At 41.8% G+C, this 22,712-nt stretch overlaps 2 protein-coding genes across 2 annotated transcripts; one reads left to right on the forward strand and one right to left on the reverse strand.

Annotated features, from left to right (window-relative positions):
- Positions 1–2,139: 2,139 nt before the first annotated feature.
- On the forward strand, positions 2,140–6,807 carry mymk (myomaker, myoblast fusion factor). The gene is made up of 5 exons (XM_030060837.1): positions 2,140–2,274; positions 2,836–2,950; positions 3,942–4,090; positions 4,588–4,704; positions 6,661–6,807. The coding sequence occupies exons 1-5, from the start codon at positions 2,140–2,142 to the stop codon at positions 6,805–6,807; spliced, it is 663 nt and encodes a 220-aa protein (XP_029916697.1).
- A 4,726-nt stretch (positions 6,808–11,533) lies between these two features.
- Positions 11,534–22,214, reverse strand: LOC115365006 (tetratricopeptide repeat protein 16-like). Its single transcript, XM_030059717.1, has 13 exons — positions 22,182–22,214; positions 21,356–21,543; positions 20,484–20,574; positions 19,904–20,041; positions 18,709–18,809; positions 17,094–17,226; positions 16,103–16,317; positions 15,551–15,846; positions 13,955–14,099; positions 13,637–13,802; positions 13,232–13,362; positions 12,304–12,455; positions 11,534–11,810 (listed from the first exon to the last, which is right to left on the reverse strand). The coding sequence occupies exons 1-12, from the start codon at positions 22,212–22,214 to the stop codon at positions 12,344–12,346; spliced, it is 1,749 nt and encodes a 582-aa protein (XP_029915577.1). The 3' UTR covers positions 11,534–11,810; positions 12,304–12,343.
- Between the last annotated feature and the right edge of the window lie 498 nt (positions 22,215–22,712).

The following is a 22,712-nucleotide window of genomic DNA, read 5'->3' on the forward strand; positions in this document are numbered from 1 at the left end:
AAGCCGTTAATAATTTGGTTCCACTGAGGTCAAGGATCTCTTTTCCAAGGAAGACTTGGCCAAGACGACAGCAACACATTTAGTTGTGATTAAAAAGAAAAACTGAACTTAATTCTGTTTTGCTGAATCATTATGAGATAAAGGCAAGGAGGGGAAAGAACTGGCAATTTCTGGAAATTTTTCCTGTATGCTCTTACTCAATCACACCACATACTACCCGTTCTCAGCCAGAGGAGCAGAAAGGGGCATTTTTCCACACCAAAAATATTTACCACCTAACCCAACTTTGGGAGAATTTCCTCACTTAATGTGACTAACTGGATCGGGTGGGCCAAGCGCCACATCACGAAGCCACAACAAACACAAACCCCTGACAGCTATTTTAATCTCCTCTGCAAGCTTCCATCTGTTGAACTGAAGTAAGACTCTGGACTTGGGTCTTATCTAATTTGCAAACAATTCCAAGTGTTTGTTTTAGTCAACTTGGAGCGCCAGATGGGTGGGTTTGTTACAAAAGGACGACAGAAAAGACAATGCTGCAGCATTTTAAAGTAAAAATTAAGCCATCTCATCAGCCTAAATCACAAGTTGCAGGTGCAAGAGCAATAAACCCCATCCTTATAAAGTGTAACACCGAAGATTCATGTAATTTACTGGAATTAAATACTTATCTCTTAATAGTCACTGGTAAATCAAAACCTAAGAGTCAAATACAAATCCTCAACAGCAATGACTGGTTGTTCTGCTGTCCAGTGGAAGCTGGACTTGGCAGTGTTTCTTGTTTTTTTGCTCTCTCATTATATTGGTGGCTGAGGCAGTCACATTTTATAACTGTCACATTACAGCATTTCTGGATATTGAAATAAAAAAAAAAATTAAAAATTAAAGAGGTTCTTAGTTGCTTCCATTTAGAGCTGCCAGTGTGTGTGAAGTTGTTTCCAGCTTTAAAACCACGTCAAAGACAGTATTTAGTCGATATATTTTATTGATTTCCACAAGGAAATTTTCTTTTCTGATGTCTCCCCCCACAGGGAAGTCAGAGGTCAGCCCAAGGTAACCTGAGCACAAATCCTGTTTTCCAGCAACATCCTGCCTCACACTCACACAGTAACATACATTCACACCTGAGAGCAGCCCATCACAAACAGTGTTCACTGCAACTAGGGGGTGAGGTGCCTTGCTCAAGGGCTCTTTAGCCATGAGTATTTAGGAAGGTGGGACACACACCCTCTCTCCCACACACACCCGCACCTTTCCTGAGGGATCAAACCAGCAACTACCACCTGCTTCTCTAAACTTTAGACAATGGCCGCGACTGACAATTTGTAAAACGTCCCGATGCTGTAAACTCCGTCTCTCCGGTGCCACCAGGAGTCACAAACAATCCCTCTGAATAATTTTGCAAATAGTCTTCAGACTAGGCTTGCAAGACTCCACAAATATTCCTCAGTGCTGTGGCATGCAGTGCTCTCCCCTCCCATGGCCCGCTGGTATGCAGACAGCTGCCTGGCGATGACACTGCACATACAGGCCTCTCTGGACCTGCCAGCCTGCCCTGCTGGGGGGGGAATTTAAAGTTTAAAGGGGCTCAAACCGGACAGCTGGGTGTGTGTTGATGCTGTGTGAGAGAGTGTGTGCTGTATATACATTCTCTCCCTCATCCACTGACCAGTCTCACACGACCAGGATTAAGGGACCTGAAGATATCTACTTTTCGGCAAAGCTGTGGTTGATAATAGCTTTCTTTTTGCAGCACTTTGATTGATAAGACTTCTATTTGAGCTCTTTCACCTGCTACTGAGTGTATGTGAGAGTGTGTGTGCTATATTTACATTCTCTCCCTCATCAAGTCACCGTTCTCACACGACAAGGACTAAGGCACCTGAAGAGAGCTTCCTTTCTGCAGCGTATTGGTTGACAAGGCTCCTATCTTAACTTTCAGAGACTACTGAGTGTATTTCCAGTGTGTGTTTGTGAGTGTGTGTGTGAGGTTTTGTCTTCTCTTCCTCACACACTCATAAATTCATTTCAAGTGAAGAAGACTTAGGAGCCTCCAAGGCTAACAGGATATTGTCTCATTTACAAAGCCTCTGTTGATAAGACTGTTTGGGTTTGAGTTGCGTTCGCCAGCTGCCCGTCATGGGTGCGTTTATTGCGAAGATGCTGCTGCCGACCGTCAGCAGCCTGGTCTTCCTGCCTGCAGCCAGCGTGGCTGCCAAGAGAGGCTTCCACATGGAGGCCATGGTCTACTTCTTCACCATGTTCTTTACTGCGGTAAGAACCACACCAACAACACTGGACAGAAGAAACAGTCATTGTACTGTATGTTTTACATCTAAGGCATTTAGCTGCGGTTCTTAGCCAGAGCAACTCAGTGATTTGGTATTGATGAAATGAAATGTTTCTGTGTGAATTTGAGTGGGTGTGGACACAGAGATCTTGTGAGACTGAATATATAGTTATTCTGAAGGCATGGGAGTTAACTGTTTTCTGTATTTCTCTATTTTATCTTTGTATTTTGTGTATTTTATATTGCTCAGCTGAAGGTGCACTTTGGCTCAGGAGTATGCCATTTGATTAATATCTGTGTCACATTAAATTTGGAAAGACTTTCTTAAAAGATGTCTGATGTTCACTGTTCAGTATTGTAAAACAACAACAACAAAAAAACAACACTTATTATTGAAATTGAAAATAGATCTTTATAAGATCTCCGACTAAACACGTAAGTAATAAGCCACAGTGAGTTATATTTTAATGGCAGTAATGATTTTGCGAGGTAAACACCTTCTTTCAAACGGTGAAGATCTCATTTTGAAATACAACTTGTTTCAGATTTACCATGCGTGTGATGGGCCAGGCCTCTCCATCCTGTGTTTCATGAAATATGAGATTTTGGAGTACTTCAGTGTTTACGGCACCGCTCTCTCCATGTGGGTCACACTTATAGGTGAGCACAGACAGCACCACCCCTACCAGCACATCTGATGTGTGTGTATGTTCAAAATCCAACTAAAAAAAAAAAAAAAAAACTCAAATTAAAAAAGGTATCAGAGGAAAAGAGAGAAATGGTCCTTGCTCACATCCCAACAATGTTCAGGCTAGTTTTATATTCCTAATTTTTTTCCAGAATGTGAAACGGCACATCACCAGTATTTTTGCACTAAGGCTGACGTGATCTACCTGCAGCAAGACTGAGCAGTTGTTGATAACATGTGTTATGTCTTTGAGTGCTGCTCACATATGCATGATCTCCTTTCATGTATATACACACACACACACACACACACACACACACACACCTTGTTCAGTGTCTCATACATTTGTTCATTTGCTGTCTACCTGATTAGATCTTAAATCACTTTTTATAAGCAATTACCTCTTACCTCCTGCTTCAGTGCGTCTTGTTTGTACCCATTTTACTGTATTGTCATTGTACTGTACTGTCAAAGTAATTTGCTATACGTTTCAGGCTATTTTTTGGCTGTTTCTGCTTTATTGGTCAGTTGAAAATAGGGAGCAACAGGACCTTTTATTGACCTCTGCCATTTGACAAAGGTAGTACTCTGGATTTAAAGCCATGACATTACAATTAGATGGTATGTGCCTTAGTCAACTGAGTCACTGGGAAGCCAAAAAGTCTGACATTTCTACTGTCATTATTTACATATCTTATATCAGTGGTTCCCATACTAGTGTCCGGGGACTCGCAGCGCTCTTTCAGAGGTTCCAAAGAAGGTTACTTTCATTTTTATGTTAATTAATTCACCGTAAGTTCATTAAAATTGAATTCATCAAAATTACTATAGTGACCCGAGGTTCTCCACCGTTATATCTTACTGTAGATCATAAGCAGACAGCAGAAATCTTCTCAAATGGTCTATCAAAGATCCAAATATAAAAGTTTGGGAAGCCCTGTCTCATATTTGTTCCTGTTGCAGCTCTGGGTGACTTTGAGGAACCAAAGCGCTCCAGTATAATCATGTTTGGCGTGTTGAGCATTGCTGTGAGGATCTACCAGGACCGCTGGGGCTATGGCATCTACTCTGGACCAATAGGATCGGCTGTCTTCATCATCACTGTCAAATGGGTGAGGTGCTTAAGAATGCACCACGACAAACCAAATGATATTAGGGCATCATACATGGCAAAGTTTGGTGGTTTGGAGTTAATATTCTATGGGAGGCACAATGTAGTGGCTTTTCTCCATCATCTTCTCCATCTTCTGCATCTTCTTCACATTCTTTTCCTGTTCCATCTTCATTTCTTCCTCATTCTTCTTTTTTTTTTCTTTTTCTTCACTCCTGCATGTTCTCCATATCCTTCTTCAGCTTCTCCATCTTCTATTTTGCCTACTCCAATGTATTTTTTCTTTTTTCTTTTCACCTGCTCCTTGTCCTTAGTCTTCTCTTGCTTCTTGTTCTCCTCATTATTTTTCCTGTCCTCCTCCTCCCTCATCTCCTCCTTTCCCCCAATTCTTCTTCTTCTTGTCAACAAATAACTGATTCACTCCATTGAATTCCCTGTATTATTCCAGTTGTATGTGAATATAACTGTGATGAATTTCATGTTTTCCTGGTGTTTCAGCTGCAGAAGATGAAGGAGTTGCGGGCCGTGTATCCAGAGAAAACAGTGTACACTCAGCAGGTCGGTCCTGGCTGCTGCTTCGGTGCTCTCGCTCTTATGCTGCGCTTCTACTTTGAGGTGAGCATCATTGCAACCTGATAACAAACAGTTTTGTAAAACGCAAAGATCATGGGCTCTAGTTTCCCGGCACAGCGCAGAGTGGCGCAGTGAGGCGAACCCCGCGCAGAGCTCGTTTGGACCAGCGCAACCCGAGACGCGCACAATTTGGTAGTTTGGCAGACCGAGGTGCGCTGAGATGGGAGTGGCGGTGCAGCAGGGGGAGGTGTCGACACATTCAGCTTGGCACAGTGACAGTTTTGTGCCAAAAAGCTTCGGCGAGCTTTGCCATCTGCAACCACGTCTACTTTCAGCGCAAGGCGGAGCATAGCCGGTGTAGTGGAAGTTTGGCTGACAGGCGGGCAGTGCGCACACGTTACCAAAACCTCACAGGCAGGTTTCCAGAATGTCAGGCACATTAACAAAGCAATAAATACCCGCAAAAACCACTATTAAATGCTACTATCTCAATCAGTACATACATTTATCTCCATATCGACTGTCCCGTCACAACTGATGTCAGATCAAAGGAGACTGGCACCGTTTGGCAGCGTAATGGAAACCCAACCTGATCACCTGTCAGTCAAAAAAAGTGTCTAGTATGGTGATGTCTTTTTTCCAGTCATGGTGTCTGGCACTGCTCATGTTAACTACCCAGTTCTTCTTCCCTATATATAAATATTCCACACAAATTGAAAATGTAAAAGGCATCGGTTCCTTGCCAGACTCTGGGCGTTTAGAACAGCGAATGTAAAAGTTTTCATGAACCGGATTTTGTTTTAATCTCTAGTGTGTTGTTGCATCAGTAAGTGATGGAGTCGAAAGTTGCGAAATAAATATGTATTTATATGAGTATGGCAACGATTATCCTTTGAGGTAAAAACATTCATTAAAAATGGGGGCTTCACAGTTAAATTTATATTTGCTCGTAAAAATCAATAACTTTAACAGACGGTGACAGAGCAGGAAAAAGAGAGATGCGAGGCAGGTAGGTAATGGAAAGAAGGGAATGAGGAACACGAATGTAAGGATAGATGCATGGATGGATGGATGGGTGGACAGATGGATGGCAGGTAGCTCCAGCAACATTCCAGCAGCCAAGAGTGGCCTCACTGTCCTGAGTGTGTGTTGCGGCTGCTCTCTTCCTCCATGTCAATTGTGTAAAAGTTCATGACGCCTTCGCGCAGCGCTTTTTAAAGGCGAGGACAGGGGCTCATTTGATTGGTTTAAAGTGAATCGGTTGTGTCAAACCCACTCCACGCCTTCTCTCCTCCCTTCCGCCGGTAGGAGGAACGGCGGAGTACTTGCGCCACCGTGCACGGCGTGCCAAACTTGCAAAATCCACTTGACCACACCCAGTTGGCAAAGTGCAGCTGCACAGCGCCCCCGCCTCGCCAGGTCTGCGAAACTAGAGCCCCATGAATTTACAGTGCCAGAAGTTTGCCCGGTTTCACTTATTTTTGATGATTCATCAATACACACCAAGTTTTATAGATTTGCCTGATAGGGGATTACTGAAGAACTGTCCCATTTGTCAACCAATCCACTGATTAATGAAAATTCCATTCCTTCTATTTCCTGTTTAAGTGTTATAGATAAGGTAATTATATCTGGAGAAACATGTGTTTTAATGTAATAATCTGCAACATTTTCATACAAATAAATATTGTCCATTTTCAACAGATCCCTGTGCCTAGTTTGGGAAAGCAACTGATTTGTGTTACTTTTCAGCACAACAGCAAAACACACATGTATTATTGTGTTTTGTGTTGTGTTGAAAAGTAAACAGTGTGTTCTCTCTGAAATGTCTTTTGTCCTAAACTAGACACAAAGATGTCTGAGAAAAACACCTCCTTCCTGACAGCCTCAGGTTATTTTAGGATCCCACACCAGGTTTTGTGAACCTTAAAATAAGAAATCACTTTCGAGTGAGCACGCTTGCTGCTGAATTATTCACATGAACTCTCCTCTCCTCAGGAGTGGGACTACGCCTACGTCCACAGCTTCTACCACCTGTCTCTGGCTGTGTCCTTTGTCCTGCTGCTGCCCAAGAAGAACCGCTACGCCGGGACGGGCAGAGGTGCTGCCAAGCTCAGCTGCTACACCCTCTGCTGCTGTGTATGATGCCTTTTTTATTTCAGTGATACAGGAGAAAAGATTGCTCTCAAAGTGCTAGCTGGGCAGGCCATGTGTGTGGCTGTGGAGAGCCACAGGGGATTTAAATCAGAAGGCAGCATTCAGCAGACTGACTGTGGAAAGTGAAATATTTAAGATTATTCCACTCTTGATCTCATTGTAAGTCATTCAGGACAGAAGTATCAGATAAATGCCCTAAAATGTAAATGTAAATGCACTGGGTTCATGGTTGTGGCATTTCAGATGGTACCGAAATAGCTTTATTGCGGTTGCTTGATTGCAAATCCTGTTAGCCATTTCCAGCCATGTAATGTAATCTAAACCCTTCTGGAGCTTAACTGTGAGAACTGTAACATCTTCCATCTGGTAGACACTTTATCCAACACATTACCATGCAGCACCATGAGTGCATTTACATTTTATATTTTTAGTATGGGTAATGCCGGTAAGAATCAAACCTTTAGTCAGATAATCCATTGAGCTACACCGAAACACATTCGCAGTCATGCTCAAACACCTTTTAGATCACCAAAATAACATTTCCTGTTTTTTTCTCTGACCAGACTATGTCCCCTGGTAGTTCTAAAGAAGAGAAGAAGAAGCCAAAGCAGAAGTCATCTCGGACCGTGTGGACAGTTCCTGTTGAGAAGCCGTGGGCTCGAGGATGCAGCACCCCCACTCTGCCTCTGTACAACCCCCCACCCTCCACTCCCGTCAAAGGAACCAGCATCAGCAAGCTCAAAGAAATGAATGGGTGGAAGTGACCACAAAAGGTCACGAATGTTGGTTTGGACAAACATAGACAGACTTTATCCTGAAGAATGTGCAGAGAGGTTTGTTATAAACACGGTGGGGTAAATAACCACAAGCCTGATGATGAACTTTTATGTAGCTGGTAAGTTCATCTGATCCAGCAGAGAAACCCGTCATCACGTGGAGTTAGTTTGTACTCCAAAAGTAATTGTTGGGTGATAAAATAGAAAGGCTGGACCATGAATTTTGAAACCTACAAGCCACTGTGGCCAGCAGGTATTAAAAAAGTTAGTTCCCTGCCCGGTTATAAAATGTAGAGGCAAGAACAAGAGGCGAGGCGGGCCTCTGGTGTCCTCAAAGACCCGATAAGAATACAGCAGCTGTCTACAGCGCTTGTCCAAATTTCAGGACAGGCAGCACGCTACTAAAGAACACACACAGCAAGGACAGGGAGACGGTGGCTGAGACAAGCCAGTAAAACTGACTGGAAAATTTGCGAGAAGAACAAACCGGCAGATGGTTTATCTCTCCAAAATATATAAATTGTCTTTAGAAATGTTCCTCAGGGGAGACCCTTCGTCTGCTCGCCTCTCTTCCTCCGTCCCCCCTCCTCACGCTCCCTTGTCTCTCAGAAGAAAAGGAACTACGCAGTTAATTCAGTTATGAGAATTACAAGACTGTAAAAACACATTTTACTCTCTTTATATGTCTTCGAGGTGCCAAACGTGTCATCTGGTGCATCAGACTTCAGAGTGGTGGGAATTGGCGGTCCAGACGTTGGCCTGGAAACTGACTGAAGCACCTCGACATGTTTCTGGGTCGGCAGGTGGACGGCTCTATGTCTGTCTGTTAGCACTGACTGAGCAGCTCTGGCTCTGTTCTCTTGTCCTAACCTGTACCATTCAGATTGTATAACCTTTTTTGTGAAAGCCTTTATGTACATATTGTACATTTATTGTAGCAGTATGGATTAGATATATGTATATATAGATATTGATATAAGTTTGATTTGATGTCAGTTTTTTCACATTTTGAAAATAAAATCCTAAGTTGTATTCATGTTTTTAAGTGGTCCTCAGGGACAGGATGGAATTTTTATAGCCTTAACTATCCAAGCCATTACCATAATGCAGTGATATGGACTTTGCAGAAACCTACCATTGACAAAAATCCTGACTGGCACATACTTCAAGGCCCACTCCAGTCTAGCAACACTAATCCAATTCCAAACCCACATATCCCATTCCACCTTCACTTCAGGACAACATGGTGGTGTGCGTCCGCCGCACGTCACCTGCCCCGAAACCTACCCAAAGACTACAAACGTGTTCCGCGTATCTTAGACAAAACAGTCTGCAGCCAAAACGTGAATGAAACTCCCCTCCACCTCCACCAGGGAATGTTTTGAGCCGGGGCCAAGCCGCCAGCTCCTGTGCCCAGAAAAAGGTGTTTTTGTCTGGGCTCAGAAACCTGGCTGGCTGGGCCACCGGCACCTCCTGGCCGGCTGCGCCTCCCTAGCCCTGACAGGACGGTAACTCGAGCCTTTTATTGCACGAGTGTGAAACACTTTTCAGCTCCTTTACGACCACTGTCTATTCCGCACCACTTTGCTGAGGGGCTACAGCCCACACACAGGTTTCTACCTCTGCACTTATAATGAAGACTTTCCATTCACTAGATTCATTCTCTAACGCCTGAATTTTAACCCTATCGACTACCTGCCTTATGTTAACCTGTACCATTACCTAAATCTGATCCTAATTCTAATCTTAACCCAAATCTTAAACCTTAACCCTGCCACCAATTAATGAAAAAGTGAAGATCCTCACTTTGGGAGAGTTTTCAGAATCTCTCTGTCCACATGATGGCTTTTGGTCCTCACACTCAGCAATAGAAAAGGCCTCACATCTTTAACTGATTTAAAAGCAGCAGTGCCGTAATAGAAAAATACTTAATTAAATGTAAAAGTGAGGCAATCAAAATGTTATTATCAGAAAAATGTAATTCAGTGTTAAAAGTAAAAGTAGTCATTGTGAAGATTATTAAATTATTGCTGCATTAAACTGTAACAGGTATTGTAATTCTGTGGCTCTAACTGCTCCATATCCTGTTGGCTACTTTACACTGTAACAATGCAACAATGCCGCACATTTGTTGTTTTGCATGGAAAAGGTACTTCTGCAAAGTAACAAGTGACTCCAGCCGTCAGATAAATGTAGTGAAGGGAAGGTACAAGATTTCCCTCTCAAATGTAGTTCAGAAAAAGTAGAAAGACTTAAAACTGGACTGATGTACAGTACTGCAGTAAATGTACTTTGTTACTTCCCACCATTGCTCACAAGTCCCCCCCACCACCCCCACCACCACCACCGCACACACACACACACACACACACACACACACACAGTCTGAGTGTTCTGAACTGGGTCCCGTCCACACTTCACAGCAGACACTGACAGTGTCAACACAATAAGCGGTGATTGACAACAGTGCGAGCGTGGTCGTCTCCTCCGTGGTTGTCTGCACTCACATTCCACGGCAGCATGGAATTTCGGTGGGTATAATAGAAATAGAATAAAGAAACACATCTGAGCAAATAAAAAAATACGACTTTTTCACCAGTGAAAGAGCACTTTCTCCAATATTCCACACGCGGCATGAGAGAGAGGAAAACGTTTGCTGTATCGATTTTCATTTGACTCAATTAAGCGCAGAGCGGCACTACGTGAAGTAATTGCGACAGACTATGGTATGTTTGGTATGTTTGTGCTCTCAGCTATGTGGTGCGGGTACTTTCTATGGCGAGAAAGCAGCCAATGTGCCACAAGTCCTTTCTCTGTGTGTCAGCTGTTGCCACAGCTGTTGTTAATGCTGGGAGGTCAGCTGCCTCTTACAAAACACTCTGCTGTTTCACCACCACACACACACATTTTCACTGCTGATACCCATTATACATGTAAATTCAACCACCAAACCAGTCCACTATTTCTGCCAAACAGTAGAGGCTTACACCAGTAGTTTGAGGTCACTGGACAAAAATGAGTAACATATGATCTCTTTTTGTTTTATTTGTAAAGCTTCATTTTCTTTTGATTTCTGGCATGTTTCACACAGCTCTTTGTGTCAGATTTTAATAAATCAAACTCAGAGATCATCCCATAATGCATGACTTTGCAATGCCTGATTTGCCCTAATAATTCTGGTGACTGGGTAGCTGGTTAGAGATCTGTCTTGATTTGTCCTGTGTTTTTCAGTCTCATCTAGTGCTTGTACATACCTCCCAGAAACCTTCCCAGACAGTACAAATTGATAGGTAATTGTTGCATAAAAGCCGTAATATCCCTTAGGACTTACTTTATGGTGATTATGGGCTCTCCAAAGCTACAGACAGTATTCCACTGCAACTCATAATCCAACAAAAGTGCCCTCTTGGGGTTTATTACTCTAATGGGAAATCTCTCTGGAACACACAGTCTTGCACATACAGTTTCACCAATGCAAGTTTGATCAGCAGCCCAACTAAACAAAATACTCACTCATTCACTTGGCAAAGTCTTTAGTGATTAATTCACAGAATCTTTGTGGACTGCATTGTGATTTCTAGCATGTAAATTAGATAACTTTCCAATACAGACAAGGTTGCAGGATTAATAAGTGTTAACTGGCATTACATTACTGGGTTTATTACACTACCACCACCTAGTTAAACAGATCTTCTGTTATACTATATATATGAGGAGATAAAGGGTAGAAAAAGAATGGTTTCATGTCCAGAAAAGTGCTATTATTCTAAAATTGTGCTTCTATTGCCACCTGTTGGACACAGTTCAAAACAGCATCACAAGTGAGAGGCTGATTCCACTGAATTTCAGTTTGGTGATGTAGAGATTTGAGCTAGATTTCAGTCAGCTTCATATTTTGGTGTATTGAATCACTTGTGTTGAGTGACTTGTGAGAGAAATGACTTTAAGAGAACAGTAAAGAGTAGAAAAGTCTAAACTGATGGATGGAACAAAAATCACATGACCCAAGAATAATCACGTATGAGAGGTACTATGTAAAGAAATCAGGTGTTGGGCACATTGGATAAACATCCCACCTATCACTTCTCAGAGTGTGAGATCTTCCCCTGCAAATCTCTTCCAGTCGTTCAACTTGTCTTTGTCTCTAAAGGTGGAAGGGACGAAGTGATGTCAGGCCCGGTGATGGAGTAACGGTTGACCTGCTACCTTGACCTGCTGCAGCAAAAACACAGAGACACAGATGGAGTTCAGCACACACAGAAAGACAGCTACTCAAGCAAAGCAAATGTAGCAGGAACACCACGTAACTGCAGTTTTGATGTGTTCTTCCATCTTAAATTGAAAGTTTACGTGGTGATTGATGCATCGAGTGAGTGTTATGTCACTTGATACATAGAACATTATAGATCATAGAACAAAATTTTGTCTTATGTTAATACATATAAAATAATATAAAATTGCCAGTCTCTTGTTTAAATCTGGATTTCACCAGTCAGTAAAGCAAAAGTAATATAAGAATAGCCTGTTTTAATGAGCTTGTATATTTCAAGGTCTCAATGCAATAGAAGTTTTGAAAAGGTGTTTGGTCCCAGATTGATAGCGACTGACTGATTGTCAAAGTTTTTGTCCATGGATATGGATTATTACTGGGTATTATCTTACAACTAATCATCTATGTCTAGCTGTAGCAGTGTCTGGAGTTCTGTACCTGCAGAGCGCCCTTCACCCTCGCCTGCAGCTCCTGTTGCTTAACACGGCTTCACTTCTTTCTCTGGTTCAGATGCGCCTTCTGATTGGCTGGCAGGTTGGCTGTCTGTGATTTCACTGGTCAGGGTAATTTTTTCAAGCTCCTTGCACAGCCTGAGAAAACATTACAAGACAGAACAAACTTATTTAACAATGTCTCCTGGTCATTTGATGGGGGACACCAGACCTGCTGTGATAGTGCAGTGATAATTTGGCAAAATAACCCTGCTATAAATAATCTAGATTACAAAGCATGCAACACTACCCATTATAAATATTAACATGTTGCACAGCCCAGTTTCATATCAATCCAGAGCATACATGTTTCTCATGAGCTCTTCATAAAAGACAATTAAGCCTTAAAAGCACTGAAGCACAAGCATTTTAGCTCATGTCTTATGTTTTATGTTTTATTTTTTTTTAATACTTGTATGTCTTGCTCACATGGCTTTAAAAATATGGATGCATTTCTGCCAAATGAATTTCCCGGTGGAAGGGAAAATAAAGTTGACGTTGAATCTTGAAAATTGTGGTATAACTGAAATCCAATATTTTGGACTACTAAAATGTGACAATACGTATTATGGGACAGAAAAATGAAACACGATATCAGCTAAATATTATTCTGCTACAGTAATCACAGATGAGAGGATTTGCCTAACACAATATCACAAGCTCGCCATTAAAATTATATTATTTGATATATGTGAAAAGAAAAAAAAAATATATATATAAATGGTTTACATTCTAGCAAATCAGTCTCATTCCTAGAGAGATTTGTGGTTCAAAAATGAATGTGTATCAAAGTGTACTGTGAAATAGGAATATTGTTCTATAGTAATGCATGATGTCTCGTGTTTTTTTTTTTCATGATTATTGGTGCTGCTGACCTCTGCTGTTCAGAGGAGGAGCAGCAGGACAGGATGTCTGTCAGCTTCGCTCTGATCTCCTGGCCCATCAGACTGGACACAACATCAGACACACTACAGCCCGGGAACAGTGAGAGCAGCAGTGGCAGCACCTGCACACACACACACACACACACAAACACATATCCACACATGTGTGCACACTCATACAGATATATATGTAAAAAAAAAAAACAGAATTGTTTTTATGTGAGTCAACACAACAAAAAATGTATCAGCTTTTTTTCTTCTTATTTGAAAGCATGTTATGTGGGTGGAGCATCACCTGCCACCCCCATAACATGACACAATGTCAATGCAACACAAACTCCACACAGCAGCAGACCTGCTGTGGCTGGTTTCAAAGGGAGCTTTAAAAGGTGTGACCTCCTCATTGGTAGGCTCCAGGATCAGGGTGCTGATCAGGTCGTGTTTGGCCCCCTGCAGGTTGAGCAGCTTGTTGAAAGCCTTGGCTCTGCTGTGGTAGTACTGACTGGCTCTGGGGTTGTAGTGGATGGCCAGAGAGAAGCTGTCAGCTGCCTCCTGGAAACGCCTGCAGACACAACACATACACAGATATGAACTAGAACACAGTTAAAACATAGAGCTTTTTTACTGTTACATGTACGTTAAGAGTAGTTAGGCTTTGTTGTTTTGTTGATGTGTGTGTGTGTGTGTGTGTATGAGTGTGTGTGTTTGTCAGACCCCTCCTGGAAGCTCTGCGAGCCTAGTGTGTTATGCAGGATAGCGAGGCGAAGCCGCACAGCCGGCTCCTCAGGCTTCATCATCTCCTCTGCCTGCTGGTAGTCAGCCAGTGCAAAAACCCATTCGCCTTGCTTAAAGAAGCAGTCTGAAGCACGCACGTACACACACACACACACACACACACACACACACACACACAAATACATATTAAATGCTTCCATCCATGACTTAAGCTGAACTGACTTCAGCTTTTTCATTGATCAAAGGGCATTGGCTTATAAAGGCTTTTTAATAATCAATCAAACTTCTTGTCTGCAAATGCCTACACTCCATACTCATTCTATCCCAGTTTTAAGTTTGTGGTGTGTTCACACTGCAGAATATGAAAATGCGTTTAACTCAAGAATGTCAACATATAAACTCAACTGGCTCAGCATTTTCTCAGAGTGTTTAATTACTGTACACGGCTGCCCCACAATGCAGTGCATAGTGGAAAGGGAGGAGTTACTCAGGAGACAACAGTAAATAAGTAAGTTCATGAAAACCAAAAATTAAACAAAATACACTACTCACAAAAAGTTAAGGATATTTGGCTTTTGGGTGAAATTTATGGAAAATGTAAAAAGTTCACGCTACAGTGATATTATATCATGAAAGTAGGGCATTTAAGTAGAAGCATACACTGGTGATTTCCTCATCTCAAACAATTTCTTGAAACAAAAGCCAACAACAGTGGTGGATATACCACAACAAAAAATGTCAGTGTCAATAACTTGTCATGTGCCCTTGAGCATCAATTACAGCTTGACAACGACGTCTCATGCTGTTCACAAGTCGACTTATTGTCTGCTGAGGCATGGCATCCCACTCTTCTTGAAGGGCGGGCCCTTAGGACATTGAGGTTCTGGGGTACAGAGCTCCGAGCCTCTACACGGCGACTCAGCTGATCCCATAGGTTTTCTATGGGATGCAGGTCTGAGAAAGTGCAGGCCACTCCATCTGAGGTACCCCAGTCTCCAGCAGCCGTTCCCTAATGATACGACCTCGATGAGCTGGAGCATCAAACACCTGATGTGAATTTTGCCGTTAAACTCCTTGTTAGAGAACAGCAACTTGTGCAAAAAGTACTGAAACACTGAACAGTTGGACATGTGCATTCAAAAGTTTACAGAAGGTCACATTAAGTTCACCTGTAAAGGTTAGAATGCATTTTAGGTTCATCCTGAAATTTCACCCGAAAGCCGAATATCCCTAACTTTTTGTGAGTAGTGTATATGTTGAAATACATGTTTTTTATTTGTTTGTTGGCTGTTTTTCAAATTCGAAAATATGATGTCCATCACATGATGTGGACATGTTGCCTCATTTCCTGTTAGTAAAAAACGGTGTAGCACGTTGCTTTAATATCATACTAACGCAGCAGGTGACACAGGTGTGAATTTGTATGTTAATGTGGATCAGGGTAGTGCATCAAATTAGCATATTTGTGTGTACAGCCAACACTTCATAACACTGGATAAAGAGGATAAAGGCTTGACAAAAGTCTCATCCCACCACATCCAAGCTGCCCGACACCTCACAGACACACATGCCCACCTCCTCGGTTAAGGTACAGGCCGCCCTTGCCCTTCTCCTCTTCAATGGCCTTGTTGAGCAGCAGAATGGCTTCAGAGTAGAGACCTCTGCCAAAACACTCCACAGCAAAATCGTTGTAGGTGAGCACCAGCTGGGCCCGGGCCTCCACAGACCACCGGTCCTCCTGGTTGCCACTGAGCTCTGCCTGCACCCTACCCTCCTCCTCCTCCTCCTCCTGCTTCTCACTGAGCTCCACAGCCAGGACCAGATCCTCTATGGCTGCTGTGAAGTCTTTCAAACGCCGGTACAGAGTCCCTCTGAGGGACATAAGACTGCTGTTGAGTGGACTGAGCTGAGTCAAACTGAGCTTAACTGAACTGAATCGAATCGAATCAAATTGAACTGAAGCTGGTATGAAGTCCTCAATACCCACAACAACAGCTACAGTACACTACATATAATAAATAACAAATACTCATGAATTACATTATAACACTAACTTTCACTTTGTTACTTTCACTGCTGTTTCAAACACCATGAAAGCAGTAGTGGAACATGCTGGGACGAGCTCACCTGAACAGGTAGAGGTGTCCGTCCTGCGGGCAGTGCTGCAGGGCAGTGTTGATCTTGGTGAGGGCGTCAGGCAGCCGGCCACTCAGCGCCCGGTTGACGGCCTCCTGCCTGGCTTTCTCAGCACGCTCCTGCAGCTGCAGCAGCAGGGCGGAGGCCTGCGGACACACCGGGTTCAACGCCAGGGCTGACTTCACGTCGTGGTAACACAGGACCATCTGGACAGGACGGGACACAGGATGTTTACACTCTGGGAAATGAAGACATTTGCTTGTGTGTGTAGGTAGTTTGAACAGTTTGAACTCCATGTCAAATGCAAAAATCCCTGACTTTTCCATTAAATGTTGAATTTCCATGACATATAAAAATAAAATGAAGTTTACAGCCTTGATAAAATTTTCAAACACCCTAGAGATTTGGATGATTTATTTACTTCTATTGCTAGGGAGTTGTGGCAACTACTAGCTGCTTGTATGTTGATGATCAAGGAACTGAATCTTTTAATGACTCAATTATTCTAATAATTCTAATCTGACTCAATTATTTTATTGCAATTTGCTCTAAATGCCTAGAATCCTAACTTCTAAATTGCAACATCAAGAAAATGGCACCTATTTTGTCTGTGTAAGGTGTGCGGTTCTCAGCAAAATACACTGGGGAAATGAGCAGCTGATAATCATACTGACAGCTTACCAGCAACATTACATAACTGACACATTTCCCTTTTCGCTAGACGTCACAGAAAATATAAAATATAATATAAAAATCTTTTTTTATAAACTATTTCAGAAGTTGCATGGAAAAAGTGGAGGCTATGCCTGTGGAGGTTTTGGGAAATGCTGGACACATCAGTTTTAGTCCTCAATGTAGAAAGATAGAGCTGTCAGTGGCAGCGCTGCAGCAGCAGTGCGCGAGGCAGCCGGCTCACACAGGTAGAGGTAACCAGTCTGGCCTGGGCTTGAGTGCTGTTGCAGCAGCAGGCCAATGTGCAGACCTGGTGTAGCTGCTGGTGCAGTCGGGCTCTCATGGTGTAGAGGTCAGCATTAGGACTGTCCCACGACGCAATCCAGTCATTCAGCAGCTTCACACATTCACTGTAACATCCCATAGCTGACAGACAGGCCAGGCTGCAGTATAAATCACACATTACAAAATAATGAACAATTGCTTTGTGCGTGAAGTAGAAACAGAGAGAGGACATGTGCACATGCTTGTGATCAGTGGAATGGTTAATCCTCTTCACAAAAAGTCTATATATATATATATATATGTGTGTGTACAAAAGCCCCTATGCATGCCCACAGATAATTGGCGTGTAGCAGGGACGCGCACGGACATGTGCATTAACACTGCGGGCCCCAGAGCAGTTGGTTCTGCTCAACATGGAAAATTAACTTTTTTTCTTTTACTTGTGTGGATTTGTGTGCGTGAGTGAGCCAGAACCACACACATATACACACCTGTAATCCTTTGACTTCAATAAAGTCTGACGTCTGAAGTCATCATTCTGTAGTTGTCCTGCTCTAATAAACCAGTGTGTCCCAGAGGTCCCCTTCCTCACTGTGTGTGTGTGTGTGTGTGTGTGTGTGTGTGTGTGTGTATACACACACACGCGCGCGCGCACACACGTATAAGTATACGTGTGTGCAAGTATATGTATATGTATACGCACACACACACACACACATATAGATAGATAGATAGATATATATAGATAGATAGATATAGATATACTGATAAATATAGATATATATGTTCCAAGTGCTTGTCTAAAACTGTGGATGTGAGTCTCTGTGCATGCAGCTCCATGTCATTCTGTTGTTTAAACTGTTCATATTTCTATTTTTTTCTATATTCCTTGTTTATGTTTATATTGCTTTTTATCTGTTTATACTGTTTATAATGTAAATTATGCTTCATATTTTGCTATCCACTTTGCTGCTGTAATGCGTGAAATTTCCCTACCGTGGGACTCATAAAGGAATATCTTATCTTATCTTATCTTATCTTATCTTATATTATGTATCTCTGTATCTCCACCGCCATCTGCTGGTGACTAAGTAGACTTGCTTTTTGTCACACCGAGGCTCAGCTTCAGATAAACTGCTGTACCAGGTGCATCCAAAGGAAGGAAAATGTTCAATGTCCAATTCCTCTCAATGCAGTTTGACTTTGTTCATTTCTGATTTAATGTTCTCCTGCCCGTGGACTACAGATTAAAATTAGCTACTGAGCTCATTCTGGACTGTCTAATGGTGCTCGGTCCTCATTAGATAAACTGATTAATACAACTAAACTGACGCAAACAACCACTCAAAACAAGACTGTGGTGAGTCTGACCACGGAGACTCTTCCTGACCAATCACTGTGAGCTGCTCATTACCACCTGTTAGCCACCTGTTGCACAGTTTAAATGTCCTATACTGACCTGCTGACACAGGAGTCACATTGAAACAGTGAGCTCTAGGACCTCTGGCCAAAAATGAAGCCTTTAGTCAAAGAAAACAGTAAGTGTCTCCTGCTCTAAAGACTGTAAACTGCAGGCTAGTGTTTTAGGAACCTGATTACAAAGCAGCTTTAATCCAAATGTTACAGTAGAAGGTCCTGACCTCCTCATCTGGTACACTCTGCTGCCGGGCTTCAGCTCAGCGGCCTTGGTGAAGGACTCCAGGGCTTCAATGAAAAGGCCTCGGTCGAACAAACATTGGCCCTGATGACAACAGGAAGTAGGAAGAGCATCACTGCATTTTTAATGTTTAGGCTTCCAGCTGACAGTCTTATCCAGGGCAGTGAACTCTGAGCACAACAGTGGAATAAGCTTCAGTTCTTCAGTGACAAATATTATAAGCATGTATGACAAGGAAGTGCTGGGTAACAAAATAAAAGTCTGAGAGATAATGCAACATTATTACTTTGGTTAGTTGTTGATAAATTATACAACTAGATAAGAAAATGACATGGTATCATCCTTGCATCTGGACAGAATGTGTTACACCAGGATGGACTGAACTTTTCACTATGCTTTGGGGACACTTTGTGAATAGTTTGGCTGATGACCTTCTGTAATAACCTGGCATATAATGTAATATCCTTTGTTTTACTTTGTTTCTTATATGGTATGGGCACTCACATTTTTGGTATTCGCTGCCTGGCTCAGTAATTATGAAAAGAACTGAAGCCTTATATTCCCTCACATGTATTAGTTTTGTTCAGATTTAAACAGGATATATCTCATTTAATGTCAGCGAATGTCATGTCATTCCAGCTCCATCCATCCATACCATCATTGAAAAATTCTCCTGCACACATCCTGTTTCATGATCCTTCAGTAAAAGCACAGCAGTGTTCTCATTAAAATGTTGTTCAGTTTGAAAAGCACAGGTAGTTCATTGTGTAGAACGGTTCATTTCAGAGAGTAAAATTATCGCTGCATTAACCTACGGAGTATTATAATGTCATGGCTCTGACTGCTCCATGTCCTGTTGGCTAGTTTACACTCCAACAATGCAGCACATCTGATGTTTTGCATGGAAAAGCATCTTCTGAAAAGTAATTAGTAACTCCAGCCTTCAGAAAAAAGTCTAAAAGTCAAGATTTCCCTCTAACATAGAGAGTCACTGATTGGAAATACTTGAGCAAAATGACAGAACCTCAAAATGGTTCTGTAGTGAAATGTTTAGTTACTTCCCACCACTGGCATCACATTTAAGCATTTTAGGATCACAGGACTATTTTTTTACACCTGTTATTAGGGTGTTCTAACCCCTAGAATGTAAATGTAAAAGTAGTGAAGTGGAGGCAGACCTGGAGGTAGTAGATGAAAGCCAGTCGGTTGTTGAAGGCTCCAGGTTCCAGGAGGCAGGCTTGCTTATAAGAGGCAACTGCCGATTGGAAGTCACAGAGCTGCAGGTAAGCCTCGGCCTGGCTCACATGCAGCTGGGTCTGAGAGAGAGAGAGAGAGAGAGAGAGAGAGAGAGAGAGAGAGAGAGAGAGAGAGAGAGAGACAGAGAGAGAGAGAGAGAGAGAGAGAGACAAAGAAACTCAAACAGAGCTTAGTAACATGTTAAAACATCTGATCGCAACACAAACAACTGAACTGAAACCAAGAAAATAAAACACAGCTGGATTGTAATCAGTTTTGTATTCGATTGTTGCAAAGCTATGAATCCCAATTATTATTCTATGTAATATCATCTCGACTACTATTATACAGGTTTAACCTGACAAATTTGTCTACAAAGCTGTGTACAAATTTGTTGCAACACTTTGCCTATTTTCAACAGAAGAAATCATAAATTGAAAAACATTAAACTGAATATTAAATGCTCCAGTGCTGCCAAAAGTCTGAATATCAGTGCTAGTTTGTCTGAGAGCAGAGCTGTACCTGTTTTGGCTCCAGGTTCATGGCTTTGGAGAAGCAGATCACAGCCTTTTCATACTGGAACCTTTCCATCGCCTTTTTCCCACTGGAATAACTGCAAAGGGAAAGTCACAAGAGTCACGCACACACTGCTGAACACACTAAAGTCACTGAATTCATAACTGAATTCATAAAATCACAATCAAACATTTATTCATGGAAAGCCAATAAACAACATATGTTCTTGCCACACGATAAAAAAAAATCAAGAAATCCTAAAATACTCTTCTACATAAAATATAGTGAAATAAATATAGTGAAATACAGACATAATCCTTGTACACACAGTATCACAGTTGTCGTGAAAATCTTAAGTCTAACCTGACATTTCTGATATCTCTAAAATTCTGAGATTAAGTCATAAATTTAAGAAAAAAAAAACTCACATAGTTGTGAGAATAAACTCAGAAATTTTGAGATTAAAGTCACAGATTTATGAGGAAAAACTGGGAAAAAACAGGTTTTGCTTTCCTGTGGGATTTAGTAGTTTTTTTCCCCTTTAACAGTGCTAATACTGTAGAATCTACACTCCTCTATGGATGGACAAAATTGTTCTGCTTGGTCTTTCTTCATGAAACTCTTTCAAAATGCCACTGGATAATCTCAAAACCACACAGCAGTGAAGCTGAAAACAAGCTGTTTTTCTCGCTTCCTGAAAACTTGACATTTGACAGGCACAATGTTTTCGCTGGCTCGGGAGAACAAACACACACACATCCATAAAGTGAACTGCAGCAGAGGTGGCAGAATGAACCTTTGGCCACTCAGGGAAAACAGTACTTGGTATGTTTCTCAGTGGAAGTGCATGGTCACTACATGAACTGTGAGCCACTCACTGCTCTAAGGCCTTTTTCTGTATGATGAGGTTTGCTTGCAGGTCTGGTCTCTCTGGAGGTTTTTCTGCTGGTGTCTGAGAGATCTTGCTGGAGACAAGCAGGCGGTGAAAGGTGCTTTCAGGCCTGGCCTCCTCCAGGGCCTCCTCTACCACAGCAGGGGAGAATACACTGTGCTGTTCTGCCAGCTGCTGGAAATACAGTAAAGATTCAATATTCAAACCCAACATAGCCTTCGTCAGGGTTTCCAAACTGCCTAACAAGGAGGCCTATAGAAAGATCACAGTCATTATAGGTGTGTATTTTTCATGAGTTTTTCTTTTTATTTTGTTTCCAGCTCAGTTTAGTTTCAGTTAGTTTCCAGATTGGGTTTGCTAATTTTGGTTTAGTATTTATTGTTTAAAAATGTTTAATTTTCAGTAGGTTCAGTTTAGTTTTAGTTTGTGTGTATATAGGCAGCTGATTCACTGTCATGTAGACATCCCAGTCTTTTTTTTTTTTTTTTTTTTAAGTCTAGTTTTTATATTTATTTCAGCGGACTGAAATGTTTTTTCACACCTATTTTTGGTTTTTAGTTTAGTTTTGTTAACTATGATGACCTTGAGATAACAGATAGACAGATGGGAAGATATTTAGAATCAGATAGGATTTATTTCCAGTTTTATTTAAATTCTTTCATTTCCTTGAAAAGACACCATTGTTATACAGCTCAGCCTATTTAACTTGTACCATGATATATTTTTGATATTTTTGGTTGTAGTTTTATATATGGGGGAAGAAACTTTTAACGGCTTAACTTAACGGTTTTAACAACAAAACAAGAGTGTACCTGTTGGTCATTTCTGTCCGGAGAGTTTTCCATTGTGTTTGTGAAAAAAAAAATGCTGATATACGTTTTATTTTTTTAAGACCGCATTAGTTTTGTTCCCTTTTGAGATTTGCGGAGCAACGTTAAAACTTCAACGGTTTCTGTTGCCACGGAAACTCAGTCTCGAGGCGCCAGCGGTTTTTGTTTTCAAGCAGAGAGTTCCTACTGAAAGACAGAGGTATCCCTCCTATCTATTCAATTCGATTCAATGCAATGCAATAGAGTGGTGAAGTCCCGCCCCTTCCGGTGGGCCCCCATGGGACCTTTCGGAGCGAAAAAAATGAATGGTGTTCAATGGACAGAAAATAATTATTTTCTGGTCCCCCCGTCGTTATGCCATGGATTACACAAATGTTGTTTATCGGCTTAAATAACAAATTTTCATGTCAAGAGTTTGACCGTTTATTGCTCCATTGTTCAGTTAAATGCTGTTGAGAAAACACAATTAGAAAGACTACATGCTGTGTCGCGTATGTGACGTCACGTCATCGC

This window comes from Myripristis murdjan, chromosome 9 (assembly GCF_902150065.1).
Source record: "Myripristis murdjan chromosome 9, fMyrMur1.1, whole genome shotgun sequence".
Taxonomy (NCBI): domain Eukaryota; kingdom Metazoa; phylum Chordata; class Actinopteri; order Holocentriformes; family Holocentridae; genus Myripristis; species Myripristis murdjan.